General features: G+C 43.7%; 1 protein-coding gene across 4 annotated transcripts in view; it reads right to left on the bottom strand.

The window, feature by feature from the left end:
* Positions 1-27,616, bottom strand: part of Ano2 (anoctamin 2) — a 341,360-nt gene that overhangs the window by 32,550 nt on the left and 281,194 nt on the right. For all 4 annotated transcript variants that reach the window (XM_017593038.3, XM_063286858.1, XM_039108820.2 and 1 more), the window contains 4 exons: positions 26,179-26,290; positions 15,796-15,853; positions 15,547-15,647; positions 6,888-7,033 (listed from right to left, as the gene is read on the bottom strand). In XM_017593038.3, the coding sequence (XP_017448527.2) occupies positions 6,888-7,033; positions 15,547-15,647; positions 15,796-15,853; positions 26,179-26,290 (417 nt within the window). The remainder of the gene's footprint in view (positions 1-6,887; positions 7,034-15,546; positions 15,648-15,795; positions 15,854-26,178; positions 26,291-27,616) is intronic.

Genomic DNA, 27,616 nt, shown 5'->3' with positions numbered 1-27,616 from the left:
ATTAAGGGACAGCTTTCCTAATAAGAATGGTGCCGGGATCCTGTTGAGCCTCTCTCCTGACAACACTGGTATGAGTTGGAAGGGAGGCAAGCTTTGAAGCAGGTTCTAAGCTGCTTTTGCTAACAAGCTAACTCTGCACTTGGGCCCAGAAGGGAACCAAAAGCAGGCAAAAAACCCACATCTCTGTCTTCATTTTGAGTCTGGACTTTGGATGAGGTTACGGAGTTAATATATTGTCCTTAGCCTTTCTTCTTGAGTCACCCTAGGCTCTAGAAAGAACAAAACCTGGTGAGAGAAACCATGCTTCTACATAAGACAAGAACCCATGAGGACCAGGCTGCACCTTCAGGTGTTAACAGATTAACAACTGAACAACCGATCCTACCAACTTAAGGTTCAGGAGTAGAGACAACGGGCAGCTCACACCATGATCAGGATTGCTTAACTTCTATTTAAACTAAACGTCATTATCAATCATCCTAAACATGACCTTGGGGTCACTGAGTAACCTTCCTGACAAGAATGAAAGTATTCTAAAAGAGACACTAGTATCCCTCCTTTTGTTTATAAGAGTATTGAGAAATATGGGGACCTCTACACACACACACACACACACACACACACACACACACACACACACAAACAATGTAATTTACCTGAGTCTCATGCTAGGAAAAGCAAAAGACTTGGTGCCTGCAGCAAACAGAAAGCACGTCTCGTTGGGTCACCTTGTAGGAGAAACTGAGGCCCAGACAAGGAAGATAATGTGGGAGCACACCATGACCATGGCTGCTCACTTAGACATTCTTGCTCTCTATGAAAACTAAGCTTTGCTCCAGGATCCCAGATATGGGCTAGAGGTGGATGTGTGTCCTTGGATCTCTTTGTTCGTTTTCTCAGTGTGGTCACTTTGAATACATCTTTGCTTTTTTCTCTGCTTTTCCCTGCCAGACAAGCAATTAAGCCTACTTTTTACACGTTGCGATCAGACTGTTTCCTGCTCTTAGTCACTCTGTATTGTATCAAACAGTAGTTTTCCAAACTGTGCCCTGAGCTGAGAGACTCCATTTTTACAACCAACTTTTCACCCCAATTTGAGGAACGAGGATGCTTTGGTACTCAGGTGGACACCTGTATTGTACCATCTGTGCAACACCATCCATGAAGCACAGACTGAGGAAGACTTACTCCTGGGAGCAGAAACAGTACCACACTATACATGCATGTATCAGCATGTTTGAGACTATAAGAGAGCATGGGTATTCTAAAGTCATAGCTCAGAAAACTTAGATACAACAAACCAAGGAAAGGTCTTTAATTCTCTTAACTGGACCCCAGAAAAGGTAAACACCTCACACTGATCTACCATCTGATCACCAGTATGTATATGCAGAGAACTTCTATCTTTCCCAGAAGCCTTAGCTGTGCTAGGGACCTGATATCAGTGTGGCCCACTCAGCTCCCAGCTGCCCATTACTGCTCTTCTTCTGGATCTGGTTCAACCTTTGCCCTGCTGCATCTGGATTCTGTTCCACCGCTTATATCTCAACCCCGTGACCAGATAGTTGCCCAACTCACAGCTACGGACCCTTCTCCATCTTCTTCCCTACAGCTGGGTATGGTTTATAATCTATAAATACAGACTTGACTTCTATTTCCGCCAACTCCCCTATCTCTTGGGGCTTCTGAAACTTCCTGAACCTTGCTGTGGCCTCTTAGCCTTTTACAGCTATTCTGCAACCTACACACACACACACACACACACACACACACACACACACACACACACGTTCATAGTTTTAACTGTCCTAGTGCGATATATGACCTGAGTGTTAATATTAGCATTTTAGATTAGATTAAGGAATGGCCAGGTGACTCTGGGTAAGAGCGGTTGCTGAGCAAGCTTGATGGTCTGTCTGAGTTTAGCTCCTCAGAACCATCTTAAAAGCCACTGTTGGTGGTGCATGCCTGAAATCTAAGCACTCTTGGGAAAGTTCGAGGAGAGGCAGAGACAGGAGAGAAGCCCCAAAAGCTCATGGGAAGCCAACTTGGAATATTCGACATCCCAGCAAAGAACAAGAGAAACCCTGACCCAAAATCATGGAGAAAGACGAGCATGCCATTTGACTTCACATACATGTCATGGCATAGGCACAGCCACACACACAAACACATGAACATGCATATACTAAAATTAACACTTTTAAAAAAATATTATAATGAAAGAACCCATGCTTCCCCTGGCTAGCGCTACCAAAGAAAACGAGATACTCTGAAGGCTGCTGCTATGGAAACCACTATATTTTTTAATGTATTGTTACTCAGTTAAACCAAATCTGACAGTATGGAAAGACACAAACGTGTTTGTTTTGTCTTTGTTTCTGTCATAGTGTATTCCCAACAGGGCTGCCAAGGACTAGGCTCTGACCCTAACTCTTCCAACTAGATCCTATCTGTTTCTCTTCTCAGCATGGGCATACCGAGCAAAGCTTCTGTCTTAGGGTTTTACTGCTATGAACAGACAACATGACCAAGGCAACTCTTATAGAGAACAACATTTAATTGGGGCTGGCTTATGAGTTCAGAGGTTCAGTCCATTATCATCAAGGTAGGAGCATGACAGCATCCAGGCAGACATGGGGCTAGAAGAGCTGAGAGTTCTACAACTTATTCTGAGGACTGACTTTCAGGCAGTTAGAGAGTCTTAAAGCTCACACCCACAGTGACACACCAACTCCAAGGCCACACCTACTCCAACAGGATCACACTTCCTAATAATGCCTGCCACTCCCTGGGCCAAGCATATTCAAACCATCATAGCTCTTTCTGCTTCTTACTGTTTCTATGATTTTAATTGGCACTTAGGGAGGGGAAGCCAAGCCTACCCTACTGCGACAGCATGAGATGCTTGTGGAGTAAGGTACTATACCAGCTGATGACTACTCCCTCTGAGCCCAAGAGTACAAACATAGTCAAACCATAAGACAACTCAGATGTGGCTGTAAGGCTATGAAGCCGTGGTGTCTGACGTCAGAGAACCCCCTGCATTTCCCCTAGACTGGGTGACCCCTTCAGACTTTGGTGGGCATTTCCAGAGAGCAAGAGAGACTGGAAGCAAGTGGCCTTTACAACACTTTCTGAAGTTCACTTCAAGTTAAAAACAAAATAATCTTACAACTCCCAACGCATTTGCTCCCATCCCTTTTTTAAGAGTTTAACAGGATTTAAGCTTGCGACTAGGAAAACTGTGATTTCCTCTAATGACCTTGTAAATGTTAAAGAAATTCATTTTAGCCCCCACAGTAATGGCCTCAGGACCTCAACCTTCGGGTTACAGTTGGAGAGGATTGGAGGAATCGGAGGCAGGTAACTGACCACCCAGTTGGAAAAGAGTGGTGATCATGTCTTTGATGACTAGGGGAACGGAGGCTGTGGAATTTGAAGACACATGTCGAGTAGAGCCATAGGAGATTCCAGAGAAGTAGGGAGCCGGGCCAGAGAACAGCATCTGCAGTGTTTCGTCAGGCTTCCGAGTGAAATCCTCAGATCTGCCTCACACTCTGAATATAGCATTCTTTTAGGCCTTTCCTGCCCAATCTACCGCTCCCTGTAATTTTTGGTTGAATAACTCCTCCATTGGACAGAAATTTGACTCTTGACGGTAGCAATCATGGCAAAGTTTTGTTGAGGGGCTGTGTCAACTCGTATCACTGTTTAACTGCTCTGCATTCCTCACCTAATTCTCAACATGATCCCAGTGAGGCAGGAAAGGAAGCATGAAAGTGGGGGCTGCAAACACAGGCTGCAAAATTAATGTTCACATGCGCGCGCGCGCACACACACACACACACACACACACACACACACGCGCGCGCGCGCGCACGCACGCACAAACAACTTATTGGCAAAGGGGAAAACTGGGGAAGTACTAGCCGCTGGCTCTGAGGCAAAGGCACTCTGGAGTACCTAAAAGTGACAGGAGATCATTTTAACACTAAAATAAATATAGCACAGGAGAAGGTTTAAGATGCTAATGAGACATGTAGAAATTGCATCATGTAGAAGAAGTACCTGTAAAGGAACTCAGTGCCACCGGAAAAGCCCATATTATGCAAATGAGCCCCAGAGCTTTTACTATGCAAATGGATCACCCCACCCCTGGTGCTGCTGGTACCATTTGGGTTACTAGATTCTATTGAATTACTTAACTAAACCTTTCCTCTGCTCTGGCCTCCTGCATCCCTTGGAAGTATATCTTTTAAAAATAAATTATGTCTGTTTCTGTTCTGTGTTCATTTCTTCGTTTCAGGACAGGAGAACTCTGATTCCTTCCATGTCACTGGGAGGTAGGTGTCCTCACCAAATCCCCCTTCAGATGGGAAAGTTTGGCTTGCTGATGTTAAACATTATGCCAAGAGTCATATATGTCACTAGCAGGTGGCATTGTTGGCACTTCGTCTAGGCTCTGCCCTTCAGCTATTACCTGGTAATAGCTAGGTGTGCCTGACTCACTATAAAAGGGGCTGCCTGCCCCCTCCTCTTCTTTTGCTCTCTTACTCTCTTCTCTCTCTGTCCCTACTCTTCCCATTCCCCTCCCTCCTCTCTCTCCACATGTTCATATTCTCTCTCTCTCTCTCTCTCTCTCTCTCTCTCTCTCTCTGTGTGTGTGTGTGTGTGTGTGTGTGTGTGTGTGTGTGTGTGCCTTTCTCTGTCTTTACTCTTCCTCAACTCCCCTTCCCATGCCCTAAATAAACTCTATTCTATACTATACCACTGTGTGACTGGTACCTCAGGGGGACGGGATGCCTCAGCATGGACCATACCATGCTTCTATCAAATGTATCCTTGACTTCTCTTTCTTTTTATAAAACACAACAGGCACAGTTAAGATTGGAAATCCCATGGCTTGACTCCAGAACATTCTCTATGTTGCTTGACAAGGTTTGGTGGAGTTTATTCTGCAGTTGTTTTTTTTTGTTTGTTTTGTTTTTTGTTTGTTTTTTTGTATATAGACTAACCTTTCTCTTAAGGGTAAAGAAGATAGGCCAGAATTAAAATAGGCCATATAACCCAGACAAATATATATATATATATATATATATATATATATATATATATATCGATATCAATGCCATTTTGAACTGGCAAAGACATTGTCCTGGTAATGACCAAGATTTTACAATTATTCCTCCCCATCCTCCTGTGTGGGGTGGGAACTTGTCGATCTTCAGGCTTCTCCACTAATCGCAAGTCTGTAACAGAATGCCCCCCCATCCCAAAACTGTTAGCATAAATTGCTTTGCCTTGTCAACAACATGAGCTCGTGACCTGATGAGGCTGTTAGTGCTCGTCAATATTCTTCCTCAGAGTGTGCTCTTTGCTCTTATTGTTGATAAAACCATAGGAAACCAATGTCTATAATTCACCCTTATTTGTAGAAAGAGAAACGGTCGTAAAGAATCTTCACGCCCACCTTCCACCAAGCCCACATTTAAAAGTGAACTTGTATTTGCCTCTTAAAGTTAATGCAACAAACTTCTTTATGTTAACAGAACCCCCCAGCAACTAGCAAGTATACTCATTAAGTCTTTCAGCTAGGCACCAATCTGTTTATTATATACATTAAGTGCCTATTATGCCAGGAAATATGCTGGGCTCGGGGGTCGGGGAAATCTGAATAGCCCTTCCTCATTGCTCTTTAGACCCTAATAGACCCTAATAGGATCAGATCTGGGAGCAATAACTCAGTGAGTTGCCATCCCTGTGGGTACCTGACATAATGCCAAAGCAGAGACACACATAGGTAATGACGCCACCCAAGAGAAAATGGGATTGGCTTGGAAGATGTCACTGAAGGAGCTTTACAGAAAACAAAGCTAGCAATGAACATTTGGCTTAAGAGGTTGGAACGGAAAGGACACAAGAGGGCTGGGCTTACTGTGCATTGATAATTCTTCTACATCACGTGATTCCAGGGTACTGAGGGGTTTGTACTCCGTGAAAGCTTATTTCCCCATACCTCCTGCAGCTTGGTAGATTGGGCTACTCCTTTCAAAAAGTGATGTGTCAAACTGAACCAATAATCAGATAGATGATAAACATATTGTCAAGCAACTATTAACACGAGCAATTGTGTATCTTGATGAAACAATGCTTCATGAGGACATAAGAAAGTATACACTGTATTAGAGTGTTAGAATAGGAGCTAGACCAGAAGACTAGCCTCTGTAGCCTGTAACCCTTGGTCTGTGGTATCCTGTACTATTAACTCGTTCGTTCCAAGTGATAGGGACTACCAAATATCCATGCCAATAGAAAACAGGGGTGATTCTGCCATGGTCATGAGTTAAAGGCAGCTGAAAACACACTGGGAAACTCCTGGCTTCTAAGCCATATGTGAACCAATCAGGATTTATCAGCTGCACTGACTCACACTTCTGCCCTCCTCAATTAAGGAAAACAACCAGATGCTTTACTGCTAGGATTTTCCTCTCACCCCATTAAACACCCTCAACCTTTGTGGAAAAGGTGCCATTATACCCAGCCCCTCTTCAGCACTGTGGGCTTTTCCTGTGCTCCCCTTTTTAGAGTATATAGACCCCCAGCTCAAGTGTCACAGGACTGCTTTAATCTTCCTGTATGGAAACTATGATCTTAAATTGCAGAGTTCACTGTTTCCCTTTTAGCATGGTATAGCATAGAAACTGCAGGAAAGAGCTCAGGAGAACAAGCATTTTATTAACAGAGGAGCAGAGGAGACCCAATCACATCGGGGGATTGTGAGCCCCTGAAGGGGCAGTAAGTATCTGAGGCTGCCTAGTCCTTCCCTGACTCTCCCCCACAGTCCCACCGAACCTGCCACCAGAGGAAGGAAGATGGGCTCTTACTCATTTCCATGTACTCAGGAGTCAGCCCAGTGTAAGGCTCTAGGCTGTAGTCGAGGTCCCACTGCTCTGGACGTTTTGAGTGGTCAGGGTCACTTTCTCCAGGTTCTGTCTCATCTTTCAGCTTCCGAAAGAGTTTCTTGAGCTTCCTACAAAACAAATGGAGTAGCCACTCAACATAAACCCTGGGGAGCAGAATTATATCAGCAGAAGAAATGGGGAAAGAGACTAAGTACATACATCCAGTGGAAGAGGATGTGCTTAGTCCGGCTGTAACTTGATGTGTCTTGGCTGGTTGATACCTATGGGGGGTGGGGGCATTCCTTTCCCTGAGGAGAAGGGGAGGGAGTAGTTGTGAAGGAGGTTTAGAGCATGGGTCTGAGAGGAGAGGAGGGAGGGGGCTGTGATCAGTGTAAAATAAATGAATTAATGAAAAAGAAAAGGAAGACGAAAGGAAGGAAGAAAGGAAGGAATGAAGGAGGAAGAGGAAGAAGAGACTAAGTACAGGTATGAAAGTAATTCCTGAACCAGCCAAGGGGATCTTTTATTGAGCTATTAAAGGAGCCACACTCAGCATGATGCCAGAGGAGAAAGGTTATCATCAATGTCACCCAACTACAAACCCTGCAGCCCACAGCAGCTACCTCCTGCAAGATCTTCCAGGGCAACAGCAGTCGAAATCTTATGCAGATCTTTCTGTAAATGAATTATTTATCCTAGCTAGCCTATATAAAAGACACAGAATCCTGGTATCGTATTTACAAGCTGTAAGCCTACATTGGGTAGGTTTCGAGCTATTCTAACTTACATCCTACCCATATGTCCCTTGCTACTTCTTGCTCTTTGAGTCTCACCTGGGTTATTTCCACTCTATCAGCCCATCCTCAAGGGTCCATTTCCTCTCACGGTGGCTTCCTCTTCTGTCTCCCTTCTCCTTTTCCTTCTTGTCTCCCCTTCTACCCCTCACTGGATCCTCAAGTCCTGTCTTTCTCTCCTGCCCAATCACAGACTCTAAACTTTTATTAACCAATTAACTTTAAATTGGGGAGCAAGGTTTACAGGACAAAGAGAATTCTTTCATCTGATGGCAACCAGATGTTGGGGTACAGAATTTAACATTTGTATGCACAGTACCAAACCAAAAGCCAATATCTCGTGCAGGTAATCAAAGCTGCCCTGAGTGCAGCAGTCATGTCAGGCCCAGAAGTCAAAATCGTGGCTGTTAGCAGGATTAGAGATTCCATTGGCTTGGGGCCTGATGGGTTACAGCTGTGTTTAAGGAACAGTGACATCCCAATGACTTCACCCAGGGGACCCAGGTAGTTCATTGACCACCTCCTTATACCAGTGCAAGGATGACTTCTTCTGAACTGGAGAGACTTTATACCTAAAACAACTCCAGTACAGTTGGGTACAGGGACTTGTGAGACCATCATGCAGACAGCTGTATTGTACATGGAGCCAAAAGCTGGTTGATCTGTGCTCTAGACAGAGAGAGACCCCAGGATGTCATGGAAAGAGCCACAGATGGCCTGGCGATGGCTGTGACTGTGGGCAGGCATAAGGTTAGCAAACAGGGCTGGGAGCTTCAGAACTTAAGGACTCGGGAGGTGGAGGGGACAGAGACCTTAAAAGCGCAAAGAGCAGACACAGGAGCAGAAAGGTCAACTATGAGACTGTGCAGAAGAGGAGACAAAGCAAGAAGAGGGAGGGACTTCACCAGTCCTATAAGTGTGGATTGGTTCAGAAAAGGGTGGAGACGGGGTGCTGTATAAATTTACACATAGATCTCAGGAGCTGGTCAGTCCCAGAAGTTTCCTCTGCATATCAGTAACCAGTAACCAAATGTATAAAGAAAGTCTCTCCAGACAGAGGCTTGAAAGGATCCTGCACATTGTATAACATACAGATGGGGCTTTGGAAAACATCAAACTATGAATCTGACCTTAGAGTGTATTCGCTCATTAAAACAATTCCTTTGATGTTACCCTCACCCCATCCCTTGCATCTGCTATTTTTTTTTCATGTCCTCTTTTAATGACAAGTCTCTGGAGCTCTCTGGAAGTCTCTGAGTTTTTCCACTGCCAATGCTCCATGATTCTGTGGACTTGCACTCAAACCATGTGATCTGTGGGGCCTCCTGCTTAGGGACCTGGGCTACAGGCACTCCACAGATGCCTCCCTGAGGAAACAGGCAGGGCCTATCCCTACGCAGGCCAAAGATGGCAATGACACAGTTACAGACCCACGTTGGCCATTTCCTGGTTCCTGATGAAGTTCCAGTTTGTTCCCCAGACTTGGGTTCCCAGTAGAACTTCACAGTTTCTGAGAAAGACGCCCTCCTGAGATGTCTCCAAAGAGAGATGGTGCTATGCTAAATTTATCAATCTATACAGGAAAGTGGTGAGTTTATAAATTCTATTAGACTTCTGTATGACAGTTACTTGGGCATATGACCAAGCATTTTAGCAAGAATAAAGATGGAGAGAAATTTGCTGTAGAAGGATTCATTTCTCTATTCTTCTTATCCCCAGCTGTGCCCGGGCGGGGGAGGCTTTAATGTGTGGAAGAGCTGGCACTTTCTAGGGACACACCTGTGACTCTAATACCTGGAGACTGAGGTAAGAGTGTGACAAGTCTAGGGCAGCCCGGGTTGCACAGTGAGACTCTGTGTCCAAGAAAGGAGAGAGAGAGAGAGAGAGAGAGAGAGAGAGAGAGAGAGAGAGAGAGAGAGAGAGGAAGAAAAAAGAACATAGGTATGGAATAAAGGAGAGGAGGGAAAGGGAGAGAAGGGTAAGAGACCAGGGTTCAGGAAAGCAGGGTACAGTGCTTATGTGACAGACATAAAGCCTGGGGTCCAATTCCCAAATCAGCAAAAGCAAGGCAGGGGGAGAAACTGGCATTTCTCTTTACACACACACACACACACACACACACACACACACACACACACACACACACACACAATCTACCTGGATGATTAAAAGCCCTTTTGCTTCAGTGTACATAGAAATTCAAAATGCAATTGTGTCAGAGTTGTGATGGGTGTGCTATTTCCGGGGCACAACATTATTAGATCCAAACTTCGTTTTGCACAGGCACCTGTTGGAAAGGTGAGACAATCTCAGGTGAGGGAAAGCCCGACTAATAGATAAAGAGTTAAGGCTGTGTCACTCCATGACACTGTGTATGAACCTTTTGTGGAAACAATTGTTTGTGAGCATCACCCTAGGCAGTGATGTGTTAGACCACCTGGCTTCTCACTCAAAAGCATCTGTCACAACCACGCCAAGGTCTGAGGCCAGACCAAACAAGCAGAATCTGTCTATTGTTGTGGAAGTTCTTATAGAGCCGGCTTCCTCACTCTGTCTCAGTTCTTCCCTTTGAAGCATTTGCTCAGCTCTGGGGTTTCTGATCCTGGCCTTGCCATGAAGGTGGGGATCGAAGTTGCCTGGTAGACCCCTGGACAGAGTGTAAGACTTCCTTTGTAGCATCCGGAGAACCTGCTCCATGCACAGGTAGACTTCATGGGATGCCTTTAGCTGATCTCTAACTTGGCTTTGGGAAGAGCCCAACATTGAGGAAGTATTTATCTCCTTTCCTGTTCTCATTCAGTCTCTGATTATTTCCAGTCAAGGAGGAAAGCCCACAGTGCTGCTGGGGTGCTGGGGAAGTCTCTCCAGTGCTCACAGTACACTCTTTCTTAATGAAGAGATTCAGACCCTGGGCTGAGAGGCATGGGTAAGAAATAATTGTCTAACCATGGCTCACTTTTTGGCTGTTTCATACCATTATTAGCTCTCCATGGTAATTTACTTCTGGGTGTTCATCGTCCATCTTTATCAATATTAGAGACTAAGATTAAGTGTGCACACTTAGAAATAATCAAAATGGAAATGACTACATGAGTAAACATGCGAAGAAACTTCAAGTTGGTCATGAGTCAGCAAGGACTGAAAAGCAGTGCTACCGTTCAAGGAGTGTGGTATTGCTTTCTGCAATGCACACATAGTCTAGTGAGAATGCTGAAGTTTTACAGAGAGAAACTATCATACTCACCAGCTTACCCACTAATAAAGGCCAATATTTCTTCAATGTAAGAATGTTAGGGAATTCCTATTAGAAGCAGTTGCCGAGCTAAAGAGTCGATCATTGCCTATTCTTTTGCTACTATGGGGTTTCTCGATTATTCTTATTTGGCACGACCACTGACTTAATTCCCCAACTTGCTTCTGTTTTCCATAGTTAAATCTGGCTGGTCAGATTGACTTGCTTAATTCCGATGGGCAAAAGTTGGACATTGGCTGTAGAGTAAGAAACAGATGACCTGCGAACCAAAGACCCACAGACCAAGAACAGAGAAGAAAGGCAGCATTTCTGAGCAGAGTGCTGTCAGTGATGATCATGAACATGCTCGAAAACCTCGGAAGCCCATGACACTTCCTCAAATGGTTCTTCCTTCTTCTGCTGTCCATATTTTCTAGGTAGGCGAGCATTTATCCCACATTATTCTCATTGCACAACATAGTGGAGGCAACCCTACCATAACTTCCTAAGGTTTGCACAGAGAGTAAATGCACAGCCTGCAAATAAATCCAGATCGGCTGGCCTTTGTATTTCTGTTCCACAGAAGGGACTGAATGTCATCGGGTATGACCTGTAATTCACATGACCCTTCCCTCTGTCATTTTTCTTTTGAATAGAAAAGATTCCTCTTAAATTTGCTCATTTAATATTTCCCAGCTATGCCCGACATTAGGATACTGCCAGGTTTTTGGTTTCTGATTTTGGTCTTATCAAGTATGATCTTGAGTGGTAAATATAACATTCATTCACCATAAACATAACGATTCCATCTGACCAAGCTCAAAGCATGACCCGTAGGATGATCAAGAACTTTAGGCGTGGTGGCAGAATCTTTAATCCACATGCTAGAGCTTGCCTATGTCACCATGCCGTGTGGTCATGCATATTCTCAATCAGACTGGAAACCAAAATGATAGCACTGCGATGTAGTTCAACAGTCATGTGCCCGGCACCCATGTGACCCTGAGTTCACTCCCTGGTGCCTCTAGCTAAAATGAGGAAGCATGTTTTGAAGCAGAGTGACCTCCACGTGGACTAGGCAGAAACAACCTGCATTCAGCAGGAGAGAGTTTCCTGGGGTCTGAGGCTTGCAAGGTACCTACCTCATAGATGACTGTAAAGACACCCCATTCATCAAGAGACATAGAGAGTAAGACTTAGAGAAGGGAGCTGCATGTAACTTTGTTAATTATTATGCAGTTGATTAAAGTGCAGCATACTTTCAAACACATATGCAATAAACATAAACAAGAAAATTCATTTGTAAAGGCAAGCCAGCATGTGTGTTTTTCATCTGTTAGGAATCTGATGGAGCTGATGGACAGAGAACACGCCAACACATTGTCACACATATGCCTGAGTTGTTGTCTCTCTTAACTTCTTAAAGGCTTATGAATTCAGAAATAATGTGCTAGGTGGTAGATAAGATGTTCAGAAAGGGAAACATGGGCATTATGTGCCTATAAGCTGTCCACAGTTCCAACCAGAAGGAAACAGCAATGCCTTACAAAAACAGGTGTCTTCTCCAGATGTTCAATGCACATGAAGACTTCCCTTGGCAGCTGCTCTAGAGAACTTAGTTGCATAGCTTCAAAAGGACCAGATGTGGCTTCAGCATCATCTGTGTGTACTCTGGATGTTGGTCCATAACAAATGCTGTCTCTAAGATGTTATGTGCTTACAGAACAAAATACATCTGTTTCTCCAGCTTTAATTTGACTATCACTGAATGACTGGTAGTCAGAAAGTAGGGATAGAATGAATCTTCAAGACCTGAATTTCTCGAGGTACCATTCTTATTGATAATTAAAAGCTTATTTATTCATTGAGATAGGACGGGCCACTCAGACACTAATGTTCCCACCAATCCACCGCTAAGAAAAACAACATAAAAGTACCACATAAGGTTGTCCCAGTATGTGAGCAGAAAAATGTTTTTGAGTGTTCTGCCTAACAAATGAAGTTTGATGGTTATCTTAGTTAGGGTTTCTATTGTTGCAACAAAACACAATCACCAAAAAGCAAGTTGGGAGGAAAGGGTTTATTCAGCTTATAGCACTATTCATTATCAAAGGAAGTCAGGACAGAAACTCAAGCATGGCAGGAACCTGGAGGCAGGAACTGATGCAGAGACCATGGAGGGGTACTGCTTACTGACTTGCTCATCATGGCTTGTTCAGCCTGCTTTCTTATAGAACCCAGCATCACCAGCCCAGATGTGGCCCCATCTACTAGGGAACCCTTTTTTCTGTCTAAATTATTTTATTTATGAAATTTATACACATGAATGCTCTATTTGCATGTGTGCTTGCCTGACAGGAGAGGGCATCAGGTCCCATTACAGATGGCTGAGAGTCACTGTGTGATTGATGGGAATTGAACTCCTGACCTCTAGAGCATTCAGTGCCCTTGACTGCTGAGGCAGCTCCCTAGCCCAAACCAGGGACCTTTTAAAGAGTGACAGATCTCCTAATTCCATGGAAGCAGATGGCTTTGATGTGACATTTTCTTGGAGAAAGAGGTTGGCCTATATTTTTATCTACTAAGTCCATTCAATCCAATGAACCCAGGACTGGGTGCCATTCCCACTTTTGAAAAATGATCTACCTCTTGCTATTGACATCTCTCTTCATGTCTCAAAGGCCTTGACTTGCATCCTAGAGATTTTACTCCTCCATTTGTAGCACTTCTGAGTCAGTTATAAGATGTTTAAGGTGAGACCAGAGTGGCTGTATTGTTTGTTCAGAAAAGTAGCTGAAGAAAACAGGTTCCTTAAAGAAAATAATTACAGATCACCTCTGAGAGGCAATGGTGATACAGGCACACACTACAAGAAACACAGCTGCTGTTAAATCTTGACACATAGACTATTGACTTTCAAAATTCTGGTGACATTTGTACTATACAGTGAGTACTCATTCATATGGAGAATAATTTTTTACCCAAACATAAGCTCTAATAAGATGAGAGCCATTTCAATATATTTCCCCTTTCATAGCTAAGGCATAAGAGCCAAAAAGTGGCACCAGGGGCATTCTCTTAAGTCTTGTGATGTGTGGATAAAGTCATTCTTGGCCATGGTGCTCAGGGTCTGATTCTCTGACTCTTAAAGAATATTCTAGTGGCCACTTTATACTTCAATTGATTCTTTTGCTGCTTAAACTAGCCAATGAGAGTTCCAAGGCCTGCAATTAAGAATCTTGGGCAGTAAATATGCAAATACAGTTGAGAAGAAAGGGATTAACCAGCTTTTTTCCTGGAAGATTTCTTGGAAGCATAGGGTACATGGTAAAACCCCAGCAGGGAGGCAGACTCTCAGGATCTTGAACTGCCCCTGTGAGGACTGTATCTAAGAGGACTGTGAGGAGTAAGGTATCTAGAGAGAATGGGCAGCCTTGTAAGTGTTCAAGAGACCTAGCCAAGCCTGTTAGACTTATCGCTACCACCTCTGGCACTCTCTGGCACTCCCTAGCTCTGTGACACTAGGCTAGCTAAAAATAGCTCCGAAGTGGATTCCTCTTTAAAAATCACAGACAACTAAAACAGAAGGCTGGGTAGAAGCTCAGCTGATAAGCATGAGACCAGAGTTCAATCCCCAGATCGGACCTCACAAGGCAAGCGCAGTAGCCTCTAGTGAAAGCACATGAGGAAGATGAGACAAGCAGATTCCTAACACAGCAAGCCACCCTAGCCTACTTGGGGAGTTCCAGGCCAGTGAGACTGTCTCAAAAAGCAAGGTGGAGAGCCTCTGAGAAACAGGTTTCCCCTGACCTCCAGATATACTCCCACACTGGTATACCTCCACATGCACCCACACATATGTATATCCCATGTGCACTCCCATATGTACATCTGCACCTACAAACATACAACATACATACATACATTCATACGTACGTACACCACACACACACACACACACACACACACAGAGAGAGAGAGAGAGAGAGAGAGAGAGAGAGAGAGAGAGAGAGAGAAATACATACAATACAAAGCAAAGGAAAAACACCAAAGGATTGGAAGGGAAAGACAGAGGCTATTTGCCGTGTTTGGACACCTAATTTGATTTTTCCTTGTTTGCTTGTTTTGTTTTGTTCCCATTTTAGTAGCTGTTGGTAAATGTTCAGTTTCATGAGCATTTCAATCTAGAAACTGTGCATAAAGCCTGGGGTTTTACCAGGTATTCGTGCCTTCCCTCCTAAGAGCCTGGATTCCACATTTTGTTGTCAAAGTCTATTAAATGACCGCATGAGACCCTCCTATTCATCTTCCCACCCTACCTGTACCCTCTTCCTTACCTAATGGGAGAACAAATACATCAAAACTTCTTTGCCCTTTGGGGGTCTAAGTTATCCCTTAGTTCTGCTCTTTATTTCTATGGATATTTGAGCAAGTAGTAGACCTTTCTGAGCCCCAAACATCTCAGCCCAGATAGGGAAACAAGTAAACAGAAGACAGTGGCCGGCACGCAGGAAGGGGAGTGGACAGTGACATCATATGCAAAGGGGAGAGGTTATGAAAACTGTGCTGAGAATCTGGTCTGTGCAGAAGAGACAGAGAACTGAGCGTCACTTACGGGACTCCGATCTCAAAGATATTGTTCTGGATCAGCTGCTTCCCCAACATGATGATGCTGAGCTGTATACACAGCTCCATGAGACAGCCTCCCGGAGCGCACTGCAGGAGGGAGAGGAGAGAGAGACAGGAGCAGTCAGACCCTGCGGGCTCTGGAAAATGAATAAGACTGCAGTGAGATAAGAAAGGGGCTAGAGTGAGGGAGCCTACAAACTGCAGGCCCAGCATGAACGCCAGAGACTCTACTTGCCTCTTCCATGCGGTAACCGTCGAACACATAGACATAGCTTCCAGGTCTGCCCACAAACCTGAAAGAAAAATGTGTGCTAAGAGTCAGAGGAAGCAAGGCTCCTGGAGCATTTACCCCATGGCCCATGTGAAATAGCTGTCACTCAGTGTCCTCGTGGAAAGAACTGGCTAGGGAGGTCCCAAGTCACACAAGGCCAGTTTCACACCCACTATGTATTAGTGAATGTCTATAACACTTACGGTTGTGTTTTCAAGCAGCTAGGGTTTCTGGGCACAGGGAGAGGGCTGAGGAAGGGATGGAGCAGAGTGTGGTGGAGGGGCAGGGATGCTGTGTGAGTGTGAGTGTGCATGTGTGAGTGTGTGTATGATTGTGAGTGTGGGCAAGGTGAGAGTGTGTGTATGAGCATGTGTACGAGTGTGTATGCATTAGTACAAACAAGTGTGAGAGTGTGTGTATGAGTAGGTTGAGTGTGAGCATATTGTGTGTGTGTGTGTGTGCATGTGTGTGTGAGTGTATGTGTGAGTATGAATGAGTATGAGAGAGAGAGAGAGAGAGAGTGTGTGTGTGTGTGTGTGTGTGTGTGTAGGGAGAGAGAGAGAGAGAGAGAGAGAGAGAGAGAGAGAGAGAGAGCCTTTCCCTCCACTGGTGTCAAGGACTGAGTCTGGATCGTAGCTCTTTCTTTGGTAAGGGCTTATGATTTGCCAAGGGTGAGTCCAGCTAAAGGCATAGGCACCGTTCCTTCAGAAAAGAATGCATCTTGCCTTTCTACTGAAGATATTCTAAGGGAGGGAAGCTGCCGCCCCTACCCCTATTCCTCTTCTAAATTGAATGTAGAGACTGGGAAGGGGGCAGAAGGTGAGGCAAAAGCCATTTGCAGAGCCAGGCAGGTAATCACAGGTCCCACTTCCTTGAAATGTGCACAGCTTATCCGTTTTCTATGTATCCATTCAAAACCAATCAAACTCCATTTATTCATTCAATGCCACCGAGATCTTTTTCTATGAAGTCTTCTTGCTTTTCTGATGATAGCAGTCTTTTCTCCCCCCTCCCTTCCTTCTCTTCCTTTCCCTTCTTTCTTTCCCAGGGTAGGTTTTGAACCTAGAGCTTTGCATGTGCTAGGTGTGTCCTGTACTGATGTACTTCATGCCCAGCCCACCCACCCTTCTCAGATATTTTTTACTGTGTCATTTATCCTAGATTAGAGTAGTGCTGTTACCAAGACTATCCTGTCCAGTGTATCACAAATCCAAGAGTCAGAACATTTTGTCTGCAATGCCTTGTGAAGGCAATTTGCCTTGGCTATGAAATCTAGATAGAAGTACCAGGAAGGTATATATTCATCATTTTGTGCAGTATCTTTGCTTCTTTATGTCACAAGAGCTAAAAGCAGAGGTCTTTGAAAGGGTTTGTGTTTGGGGGTTACAAACACATCTTAAAAAAAAGTCACATGTCAATAATGAACATTCTTTGTGGTACTGCATAAGCTTTTGGTCCCAAGGAAGCAACCTGATAACAGTTGCTTCAAGTCTGATAGGGAATTTCCTTGCAGGTAGCCAACTGGCCTGATCTGCCACATGTCCTCTCTCTCTCTCTCTCTCTCTCTCTCTCTCTCTCTCTCTCTCTCTCTCTCACACACACACACACACACACACACACACACATTTTTTTAGAAGAGCTGTTATATCCAAATCTATTGTATAATAAAGGATTTTACCCGGGTATATGTGGAGGCACTTGTGATCCTAGTACTTGGGAGGCTGAGGCCAGAAGACCAAAACCTGAAGTCAAGCCTGAGCTATATAGAGAGTTTGTGGACAGCCTAGACTTCATAGTGATGTTCTGTGTCAAGAAAAACAAAAATCAACGCCAAACAGAAAGAACCCCCCCCCCACAACTCCTTCCCTTGTCACTACTCATTGGGAGGAGCCTCCAAGTTCTTAGAATTTCCATGGTGATAGGGGCACCGTTGTTTTTTATTGAAGGCTCTTGTAACTGTTGCCTATATTTATACTAGTGAGATTATTCAGGAAGAGGACAGGAGATGGCAGGGACAAGCCAGTTAGCCAGACCGCTTTGCCATTGGACAGTATTCTGCCCTCAGTGGGGGAAGGAGACATGAGTCTGAGCTTAATCTCTTGGTATAATCACACAATTTAATGAAATATGCCTAAGCAAAGAGATCTCGGGTGAGACCAGGAGTCCCAAACCCTCAGATCCCGGCCCACAGCAGCTCTCTGCTCCCAAACCCCATGGGAGAGAGACCTCACCGCCTGGTCAGGTGGGCACTCCTGAGGCTGCAGAGCAGAAGAGACCACCAACACTGCCCACCCCTGCCCACATCCCTGGCCCAAGAGGAAACTGTATACGGCCTCTGGGTTACCGTGGGGGAGGACCCAGGAGCGGCAGGACCCCTGCGCCTGAGACACCCCCGGAACCTGAAGGAACAGACCAGATAAACAGTTCTCTGCACCCAAATCCCGTGGGAGGGAGAGCTAAACCTTCAGAGAGGCAGACAGGCCAGGGAAACCAGAAGAGACTGCACTCTGCACACATCTCTGACGCCAGAGGAAAACACCAAACACCATCTGGAACCCTGGTGCACAGAGGCTCCCAGAAACAGCGGCACAGATCTTCCTGGTTGCTGCCGCCGCGGAGAGCTCATAGGCAGCACCCCACGAGCAAACTTGAGCCTTGGGACCACAGGTAAGACCAACTTTTCTGCTGCAAGTGACCTGCCTGGTGAACACCAGACACAGGCCCACAGGAACAGCTGAAGGCCTGTAGATAGGAAAAACTACACGCCCGAAAGCAGAACACTCTGTCCCCATAACTGGCTGAAAGAAAACAGGAAAACAGGTCTACAGCACTCCTGACTCACAGGCTTATAGGACAGTCTAGCCACTGTCAGAAATAGCAGAACAAAGTAACACTAGAGATAATCTGATGGCGAGAGGCAAGCGCAGGAACCCAAGCAACAGAAACCAAGACTACATCATCGGAGCCCAATTCTCCCACCAAAGCAAACACAGAATATCCAAACACACCAGAAAAGCAAGATCTAGTTTCAAAATCATATTTGATCATGATGCTGGAGGACTTCAAGAAAGACGTTAAGAGCTCCCTTAGAGAACAAGTAGAAGCCTACAGAGAGGAAGCGCAAAAATCCCTGAAAGAATTCCAGGAAATCATAAATAAACAAGTAGAAGCCCATAGAGAGGAGTCACAAAAATCCCTAAAAGAATTCCAGGAAAACACAATCAAACAGTTGAAGGAATTAAAAATGGAAATAGAAGCAATCAATAAAGAACACATGGAAACAACCAGGGACATAGAAAACCAAAAGAAGAGACAAGGAGCTGTAGATACGAGCTTCACCAACAGAATACAAGAGATGGAAGAGAGAATCTCAGGAGCAGAAGATTCTATAGAAATCATTGACTCAACTGTCAAAGATAATGTAAAGCGGAAAAAGCTACTGGTCCAAAACATACAGGAAATCCAGGACTCAATGAGAAGATCAAACCTAAGGATAATAGGTATAGAAGAGAGTGAAGACTCCCAGCTCAAAGGACCAGTAAATATCTTCAACAAAATCATAGAAGAAAACTTCCCTAACCTAAAAAAAGAGATACCCATAGGCATACAAGAAGCCTACAGAACTCCAAATAGATTGGACCAGAAAAGAAACACCTCCTGTCACATAATAGTCAAAACACCAAACGCACAAAATAAAGAAAGAATATTAAAAGCAGTAAGGGAAAAAGGTCAAGTAACATATAAAGGCAGACCTATCAGAATCACACCAGACTTTTCTTCAGAAACTATGAAGGCCAGAAGATCCTGGACAGATGTCATACAGACCCTAAGAGAACACAAATGCCAGCCCAGGTTACTGTATCCAGCAAAACTCTCAATTAACATAGATGGAGAAACCAAGATATTCCATGACAAAACCAAATTTACACAATATCTTTCTACAAATCCAGCACTACAAAGGATAATAAATGGTAAAGCCCAACATAAGGAGGCAATCTATACCCTAGAAGAAGCAAGAAACTAAGCGTCTTGGGAACAAAACAAAGAGAAGAAAAGCACACAAACATAACCTCACATCCAAATATGAATATAACAGGAAGCAATAATCACTATTCCTTAATATCTCTCAACATCAATGGCCTCAACTCCCCAATAAAAAGACATAGATTAACAAACTGGATACGCAACGAGGACCCTGCATTCTGCTGCCTACAGGAAACACACCTCAGAGACAAAGACAGACACTACCTCATAGTGAAAGGCTGGAAAACAACTTTCCAAGCAAATGGTCAGAAGAAGCAAGCTGGAGTAGCCATTCTAATATCAAATAAAATCAATTTTCAACTAAAAGTCATCAAAAAAGATAAGGAAGGACACTTCATATTCATCAAAGGAAAAATCCACCAAGATGAACTCTCAATCCTAAATATCTATGCCCCAAATACAAGGGCACCTACATACGGAAAAGAAACCTTCCTAAAGCTCAAAACACACATTGCACCTCACACAATAATAGTAGGAGACTTCAACACCCCACTCTCATCAATGGACAGATCATGGAAACAGAAATTAAACAGAGACGTAGACAGACTAAGAGAAGTCATGAGCCAAATGGATTTAACAGATATTTATAGAACATTCTACCCTAAAGCAAAAGGATATACCTTCTTCTCAGCTCCTCATGGTACTTTCTCCAAAATTGACCATATAATTGGTCAAAAAACGGGCCTCAACAGGTACAGAAAGATAGAAATAATCCCATGCGTGCTATCGGACCACCACGGCCTAAAACTGGTCTTCAATAACAATAAGGGAAGAATGCCCACATATACGTAGAAATTGAACAATGCTCTACTCAATGATAACCTGGTCAAGGAAGAAATAAAGAAAGAAATTGAAGACTTTTTAGAATTTAATGAAAATGAAGGTACAACATACCCAAACTTATGGGACACAAGCTGTGCTAAGAGGAAAACTCATAGCGCTGAGTGCCTGCAGAAAGAAATAGGAAAGAGCATATGTCAGCAGCTTGACAGCACACCTAAAAGCTCTAGAACAAAAAGAAGCAAATACACCCAGGAGGAGTAGAAGGCAGGAAATAACCAAACTCAGAGCTGAAATCAACCAAGTAGAAACAAAAAGGACCATAGAAAGAATCAACAGAACCAAAAGTTGGTTCTTTGAGAAAATCAACAAGATAGATAAACCCTTAGCCAGACTAAGGAGAGGACACAGAGAGTGTATCCAAATTAACAAAATCAGAAATGAAAAGGGAGACATAACAACAGATTCAGAGGAAATTCAAAAAATCATCAGATCTTACTATAAAAACCTATATTCAACAAAACTTGAAAATCTTCAGGAAATGGACAATTTCCTAGACAGATACCAGGTACCGAAGTTAAATCAGGAACCGATAAACCAGTTAAACAACCCCATATTTCCTTAGGAGTCTAAGGAAATAGAAGCAGTCATTAAAGGTCTCCCAACCAAAAAGAGCCCAGGTCCAGACGGGTTTAGTGCAGAATTCTATCAGACCTTCATAGAAGACCTCATACCAATACTATCCAAACTATTCCACACAATTGAAACAGATGGAGCACTACCGAATTCCTTCTATGAAGCCACAATTACTCTTATACCTAAACCACACAAAGACCCAACAGAGAAAGAGAACTTCAGACCAATTTCCCTTATGAATATCGACACAAAAATACCAAATAAAATTCTGGCAAACCGAATCCAAGAGCACATCAGAACAATCATCCACCATGATCAAGTAGGCTTCATCCCAGGCATGCAGGGGTGGTTTAATATACGAAAAACCATCAACGTGATCCATTATATAAACAAACTGAAAGAACAAAACCACATGATCATTTCATTAGATGCTGAGAAAGCATTTGACAAAATTCAACACCCCTTCATGATAAAAGTCCTGGAAAGAATAGGAATTCAAGGCCCATACCTAAACATAGTAAAAGCCATATACAGCAAAACAGTTGCTAACATTAAACTAAATGGAGAGAAACTTGAAGCAATCCCACTAAAATCAGGGACTAGACAAGGCTGCCCACTCTCTCCCTACTTATTCAATATAGTTCTTGAAGTTCTAGCCAGAGCAATCAGACAACAAAAGGAGGTCAAGGGGATACAGATCGGAAAAGAAGAAGTCAAAATATCACTTTTTGCAGATGATAAGATAGTATATTTAAGTGATCCCAAAAGCTCCACCAGAGAACTACTAAAGCTGATAGACAACTTCAGCAAAGTGGCTGGGTATAAAATTAACTCAAATAAATCAGTAGCCTTCCTCTACACAAAAGAGAAACAAGCCGAGAAAGAAATTAGGGAAACGACACCCTTCATAATAGACCCAAATAATATAAAGTACCTCGGTGTGACTTTAACCAAGCAAGTAAAAGATTTGTACAATAAGAACTTCAAGACTCTGAAGAAAGAAATTGAAGAAGTCCTCAGAAGATGGAAAGATCTCCCATGCTCATGGATTGGCAGGATTAATATAGTAAAAATGGCCATTTTACCAAAAGCAATCTACAGATTCAATGCAATCCCCATCAAAATACCAATCCAATTCTTCAAAGTGTTAGACAGAACAATTTGGAAATTCATCTGGAATAACAAAAAACCCAGGATAGCTAAAACTATCCTCAACAATAAAAGGACTTCAGGGGGAATCATTATCCCTGAACTCAAGCAGTATTACAGAGCAATAGTGATAAAAACTGCATGGTATTGGTACAGAGACAGACAGATAGACCAATGGAACAGAATTGAAGACCCAGAAATGAACCCACACACCTATGGGCACTTGATTTTTGACAAAGGAGCCAAAACCATCAAATGGAAAAAAGATAGCATTTTCAGCAAATGGTGCTGGTTCAACTGGAGGTCAACATGTAGAAGAATGCAGATCGATCCATCCTTATCACCCTGTACAAAGCTTAAGTCCAAGTGGATCAAGGACCTCCACATCAAACCAGATACACTCAAACTAATAGAAGAAAAACTAGGGCAGCATCTGGAACACATGGGCACTGGAAAAAATTTCCTGAACAAAACACCAATGGCTTATGCTCTAAGATCAAGAATCGACAAATGGGATCTCATAAAACTGCAAAGCTTCTGTAAGGCAAAGGACACTGTGGTTAGGACAAAACGGCAACCAACAGATTGGGAGAAGATCTTTACCAATCCTACAACTGATAGAGGCCTTATATCCAAAATATACAAAGAACTCAAGAAGTTAGACCGCAGGGAGACAAATAACCCTATTAAAAAATGGTGTTCAGAGCTAAACAAAGAATTCACAGCCGAGGAATGTCGAATGGCTGAGAAACACCTAAAGAAATGTTCAACATCTTTAGTCATAAGGGAAATGCAAATAAAAACAACCCTGAGATTTCACCTCACACCAGTGAGAATGGCTAAGATCAAAAACTCAGGTGACAGCAGATGCTGGCGAGGATGCGGAGAAAGAGGAACACTCCTCCATTGTTGGTGGGATTGGAGACTGGTACAACCATTCTGGAAATCAGTCTGGAGGTTCCTCAGAAAATTGGACATTGAACTGCCTGAGGATCCAGCTATACCTCTCTTGGGCATATACCCAAAAGATGCCCCAACATATAAAAAAGACACGTGCTCCACTATGTTCATCACAGCCTTATTTATAATAGCCAGAAGCTGGAAAGAACCCAGATGCCCTTCAACAGAGGAATGGATACAGAAAATGTGGTACATCTACACAATGGAATATTACTCAGCTATCAAAAACAATGACTTTATGAAATTCGTAGGCAAATGGTCGGAACTGGAAAATATCATCCTGAGTGAAGTAACCCAATCACAGAAAAACACACATGGTATGCACTCATTGATAAGTGGGTATTAGCCCAAATGCTTGAATTACCCTAGATGCCTAGAAGAAATGAAACTCAAGACGGATGATCAAAATGTGAATGCTTCACTCCTTCTTTAAAAGGGGAACAAGAATACCCTTGGCAGGGAATAGAGAGGCAAAGATTAAAACAGACACAGAAGGAACACCCATTCAGAGCCTGCCCCACATGTAGCCCATGCATATACAGCCATCCAATTAGACAAGATGGATGAAGCAAAGAAGTGCAGGCCGACAGGAGCCGGATGTAGATCTCTCCTGAGAGACATAGCCAGAATACAGCAAATACAGAGGCAAATGCCAGCAGCAAACCACTGAACTGAGAATAGGACCCCCGTTGAAGGAGTCAGAGAAAGAACTGGAAGAGCTCGAAGGGGCTCGAGACCCTATATGAACAACAATGCCAAGCAACCAGAGCTTCCAGGGACTAAGCCACTACCTAAAGACTATACATGGACTGACCCTGGACTCTGACCTCATAGGTAGCATTGAATATCCTAGTAAGAGCACCAGTGGAAGGGGAAGCCCTGGGTCCTGCTAAGACTGAACCCCCAGTGAACTAGATTGTTGGGGGGAGGGCGACAAGGGGGGGGAGGATGGGGAGGGGAACAACCATAAAGAAGGGGAGGGGGGAGGGCGATGTTTGCCCGGAAACCGGGAAAGGGAATAACACTCGAAATGTATATAAGAAATACTCAAGTTAATAAAAAAATAATAATACTTAAACACTTAAAAATATTCGTTTTAATAATGCAAATTAATCTTTGAAAACACTGAAAATTTCAAGTACGGAGTAACGTGTTAGTTTTATCAAAAAGGCTAACGAGTAGACAGTTCCTGATGCTTTTTAGATAATTCAAATCCTATTCGAATACTGCAACATTATTGTTGGGTTTCAGGTCCGAGACAAGTGGCTGAGAGGCATATATCAAAACAGATCTAGTCTACAGGTTCATTCTTCTCGCATCCCTCAGTTCCTACCTGTTAAACGGTGTGGCTGGCATAGCCTGCTCTCTGCTGCACTTTCCAGCCAATAGGCTTCCTGTCACCAGTGGCTCTTCATTACATAATATGGACATTTCTTTATTAAATCTCTCTCTCTCTCTCTCTCTCTCTCTCTCTCTCTCTCTCTCTCTCTCTCTCTCTCTCTCTCTCTCTCATCTGTCTTTTCTCTCTGTGCCCAAACTGTCTCCCTCTCTCTTCCCTCCCCTCTCTCTCCCTCTGCATAGCTTTGGAGAATTTACTGACATTCTCCTGTGTGCTCAGTGAGCCCAGCTGCTGGTTGCCCCCATTAAATCTACCGTTATATTTTAATTTGGCTTGAATTGGCTAATTTTATAAATGGAGAATACCTATCAACTATCCTCTGGTGTCTTTTAAGTATAGATCTATGAAAATGATAAAAGATGAACAATATGTGAAATACACATTTCTTTTAAAAAGTATTATTTATTTTATTGTATGTAGATGAGTACTTTTGTTCTTGCTGTATGTCTGTGCTCATGCATGTTACACGTGAGGGTCAGAGGAAAGTGTCTGATACCCTGGAATTGGAGTTAACCACAGTGTTTTTGATCAAATATGAAGGTACTGGAAAATAAACTCAGGCCCTTTATAAGAACAACAAGTGCTGTTAACCACTAAGCCATCTCTCTAGGCCTTTGCTATCTTCTTAAAGAATAAACCAAAATTGCTTATATGATCAGAAAAAAAAAAAAGAGATCTCGGGTGAGCTTGTTGAAGTACGCAGATGTTCCAGGAGGGTAATGACTCCCTAGGACATGAGTGTCTCAGCATCAGGGCCCTCTGGGACATCATCTGGGAGCACTCCTGTTTGCTGTTTTTGGATTCCTCCCCCTCTAACCATAATAAGACAGTGAGAGTGAGTTTTTCACATTTGCAAATCCTGTGAGTTATTCTGGTAAATTATAGTATTAATAGAGGAGGCAGTGAGGGCTATGAAATTCATAGCCAGAGGGTCCGAGCAGCAAATGTCCTGAGTGGCCCACAGTATCTGGCTGGTATAGGAGGTGAGAGCAGTCTTGTGAAGGGTTGTGCCTCTCATCTGTGAAGCCTGTGTCAACTCCATGTAGTCAGCACCAAACTGCACCGTGCGACCATGGAGCCTGTGCCCAGACACATAGTGCTCTTCTGTTTCATGGTCAAGGGCACTAACTCTTCTAAGGTTCTCCCTTCATGGTCTTGCTCAAAGTCTTGTGTAGTTGCCGTGGATATTTGATTCTAAGGATAAAAACTCATTTCTTCATGGATAACCAGATGGGAAATGGCTCATCCCAGCTGAGGAAAAAGAAGAGGGTAAGGATGGGAGCTTGCAATGGGGACAGAATGACCCTTCTTGTCCTGATAATGGAGGACCCTCAGTAGTGGATTGGGTCAATTGCTACAGGTGCTACTGTTATACTCACCTCCCCTTGAAAAAGGCCACATAGAAGATGGGAGAGTAGGCATTGACAAACTTGAGCAAGAAAGCTTTGAGGATCAATCGTTCTTCAAAAGTCTGTTCTGTTTTCGGAACCTCTGCAAGGGAAGAACAAAGCCGATGAGAATGAAATGAGAGGCCCTTTTCTTTTCCTTTATTTTTAAGTGTGTGTGTGTGTGTGTGTGTGTGTGTGTGTGTGTGTGTGTGTGTGTGTATGCACGCACACCTGCACATATGCACATCTGTGAATGCAATGCATGTACATTCAGAGAGCAGAAGATAGCGTTATATCTCTTGGAGCTGGAGGTACAAGAGTTTGTAAACCATGTGGTGTAGGTGCTGGAAACCAAACTCCAGTTGTCTGAAAGAGCAGTATGTGCTCTGAATGGATGACTCAAGCCATCTCTCCAGCCCAGAGGAAGAGTCTGGACCCTGACATGACTCGCTGCCTCTCAAGTTACAACTCCGGAGCAGAAATAAGTGACCTGTCTGTGTAGCCCGGGAGAACTGGATGGATTCATATGGGAGATGCCGAACAGTTTGCTAGATACTCTGAGGTTACATAGAGGCATAAGATCTTTACCTGGTCTTCCTACTGCCCCTGTCTTGACCTCCAAATCATTGGAGTCATTCTGTACTCCACTGAGAAGAGCTTGAGCAGGGAGAGCCTCCAGCCCCCACCCTTACTTGATTCAAGGGAAGTCAGCCAGCCTCCATGTATATAATTTCCATAAAATTGTACTAAAAAAGAACTAATAGGGCATCTGAAATGTTTTTACCAGCAAGGCATTTGTCTGCAAGTTCTGGGAGAGGCTGAGAGGCTTCCTGATTGTCCACTCAAATGACAAAAGGTCACCGGAAAAAGGTATAGAGAAGAACATGGCTGAGCTCATGTCTCAAACCCATAGGTCACAGCCCCAGTGTATTCTGTCACGTCCCAGCAGAGAAATTTGTCAACATCTTTAGCAAGGCTGGAGAAGATTGGGTGAAAACCTCTCTGGTTCCCTCGAAGGCTGAGGATGCTGGGAGACTCCTGTGAGTAGTGTGTGCATGCTTTGGCAAAGATCCCACAGACTGTGGCAAATAAATGACTTGGTGACAGAGGGAACAGGGTATTGTTAATCCATCTGTACTGTTGAATAAAATATCACCAACTAGTTAGATCACAAAACAACCAGAAGCCTATTTCTGAAAATTCCAGAAACTAGAAGGGCAAGATCAAGGCTTACTCAGTACCCTTCCCTGACCCTCTCCTCATCTCTGAGTCCTTGAATTCTTCAACACCCAGGCTCAATCTCCTTCCAGAAGAGCCTGGTTTCTTCTCCACAGAAGGCCTCCTCATGGCTGTGCCCCACTGTGGTGGAGAGGCAGTCATCTCTGGGGACCTCTTTCATAAATTTACTTATGAAGCCTCTGCTTCATGA

Source organism: Rattus norvegicus, chromosome 4, assembly GCF_036323735.1.
Source record: "Rattus norvegicus strain BN/NHsdMcwi chromosome 4, GRCr8, whole genome shotgun sequence".
NCBI classification, from domain to species: Eukaryota; Metazoa; Chordata; class Mammalia; order Rodentia; family Muridae; genus Rattus; species Rattus norvegicus.
The sequence above is the reverse complement of the archived record's forward strand: the minus strand, read 5'-3'. Positions and strand labels throughout refer to the sequence as shown.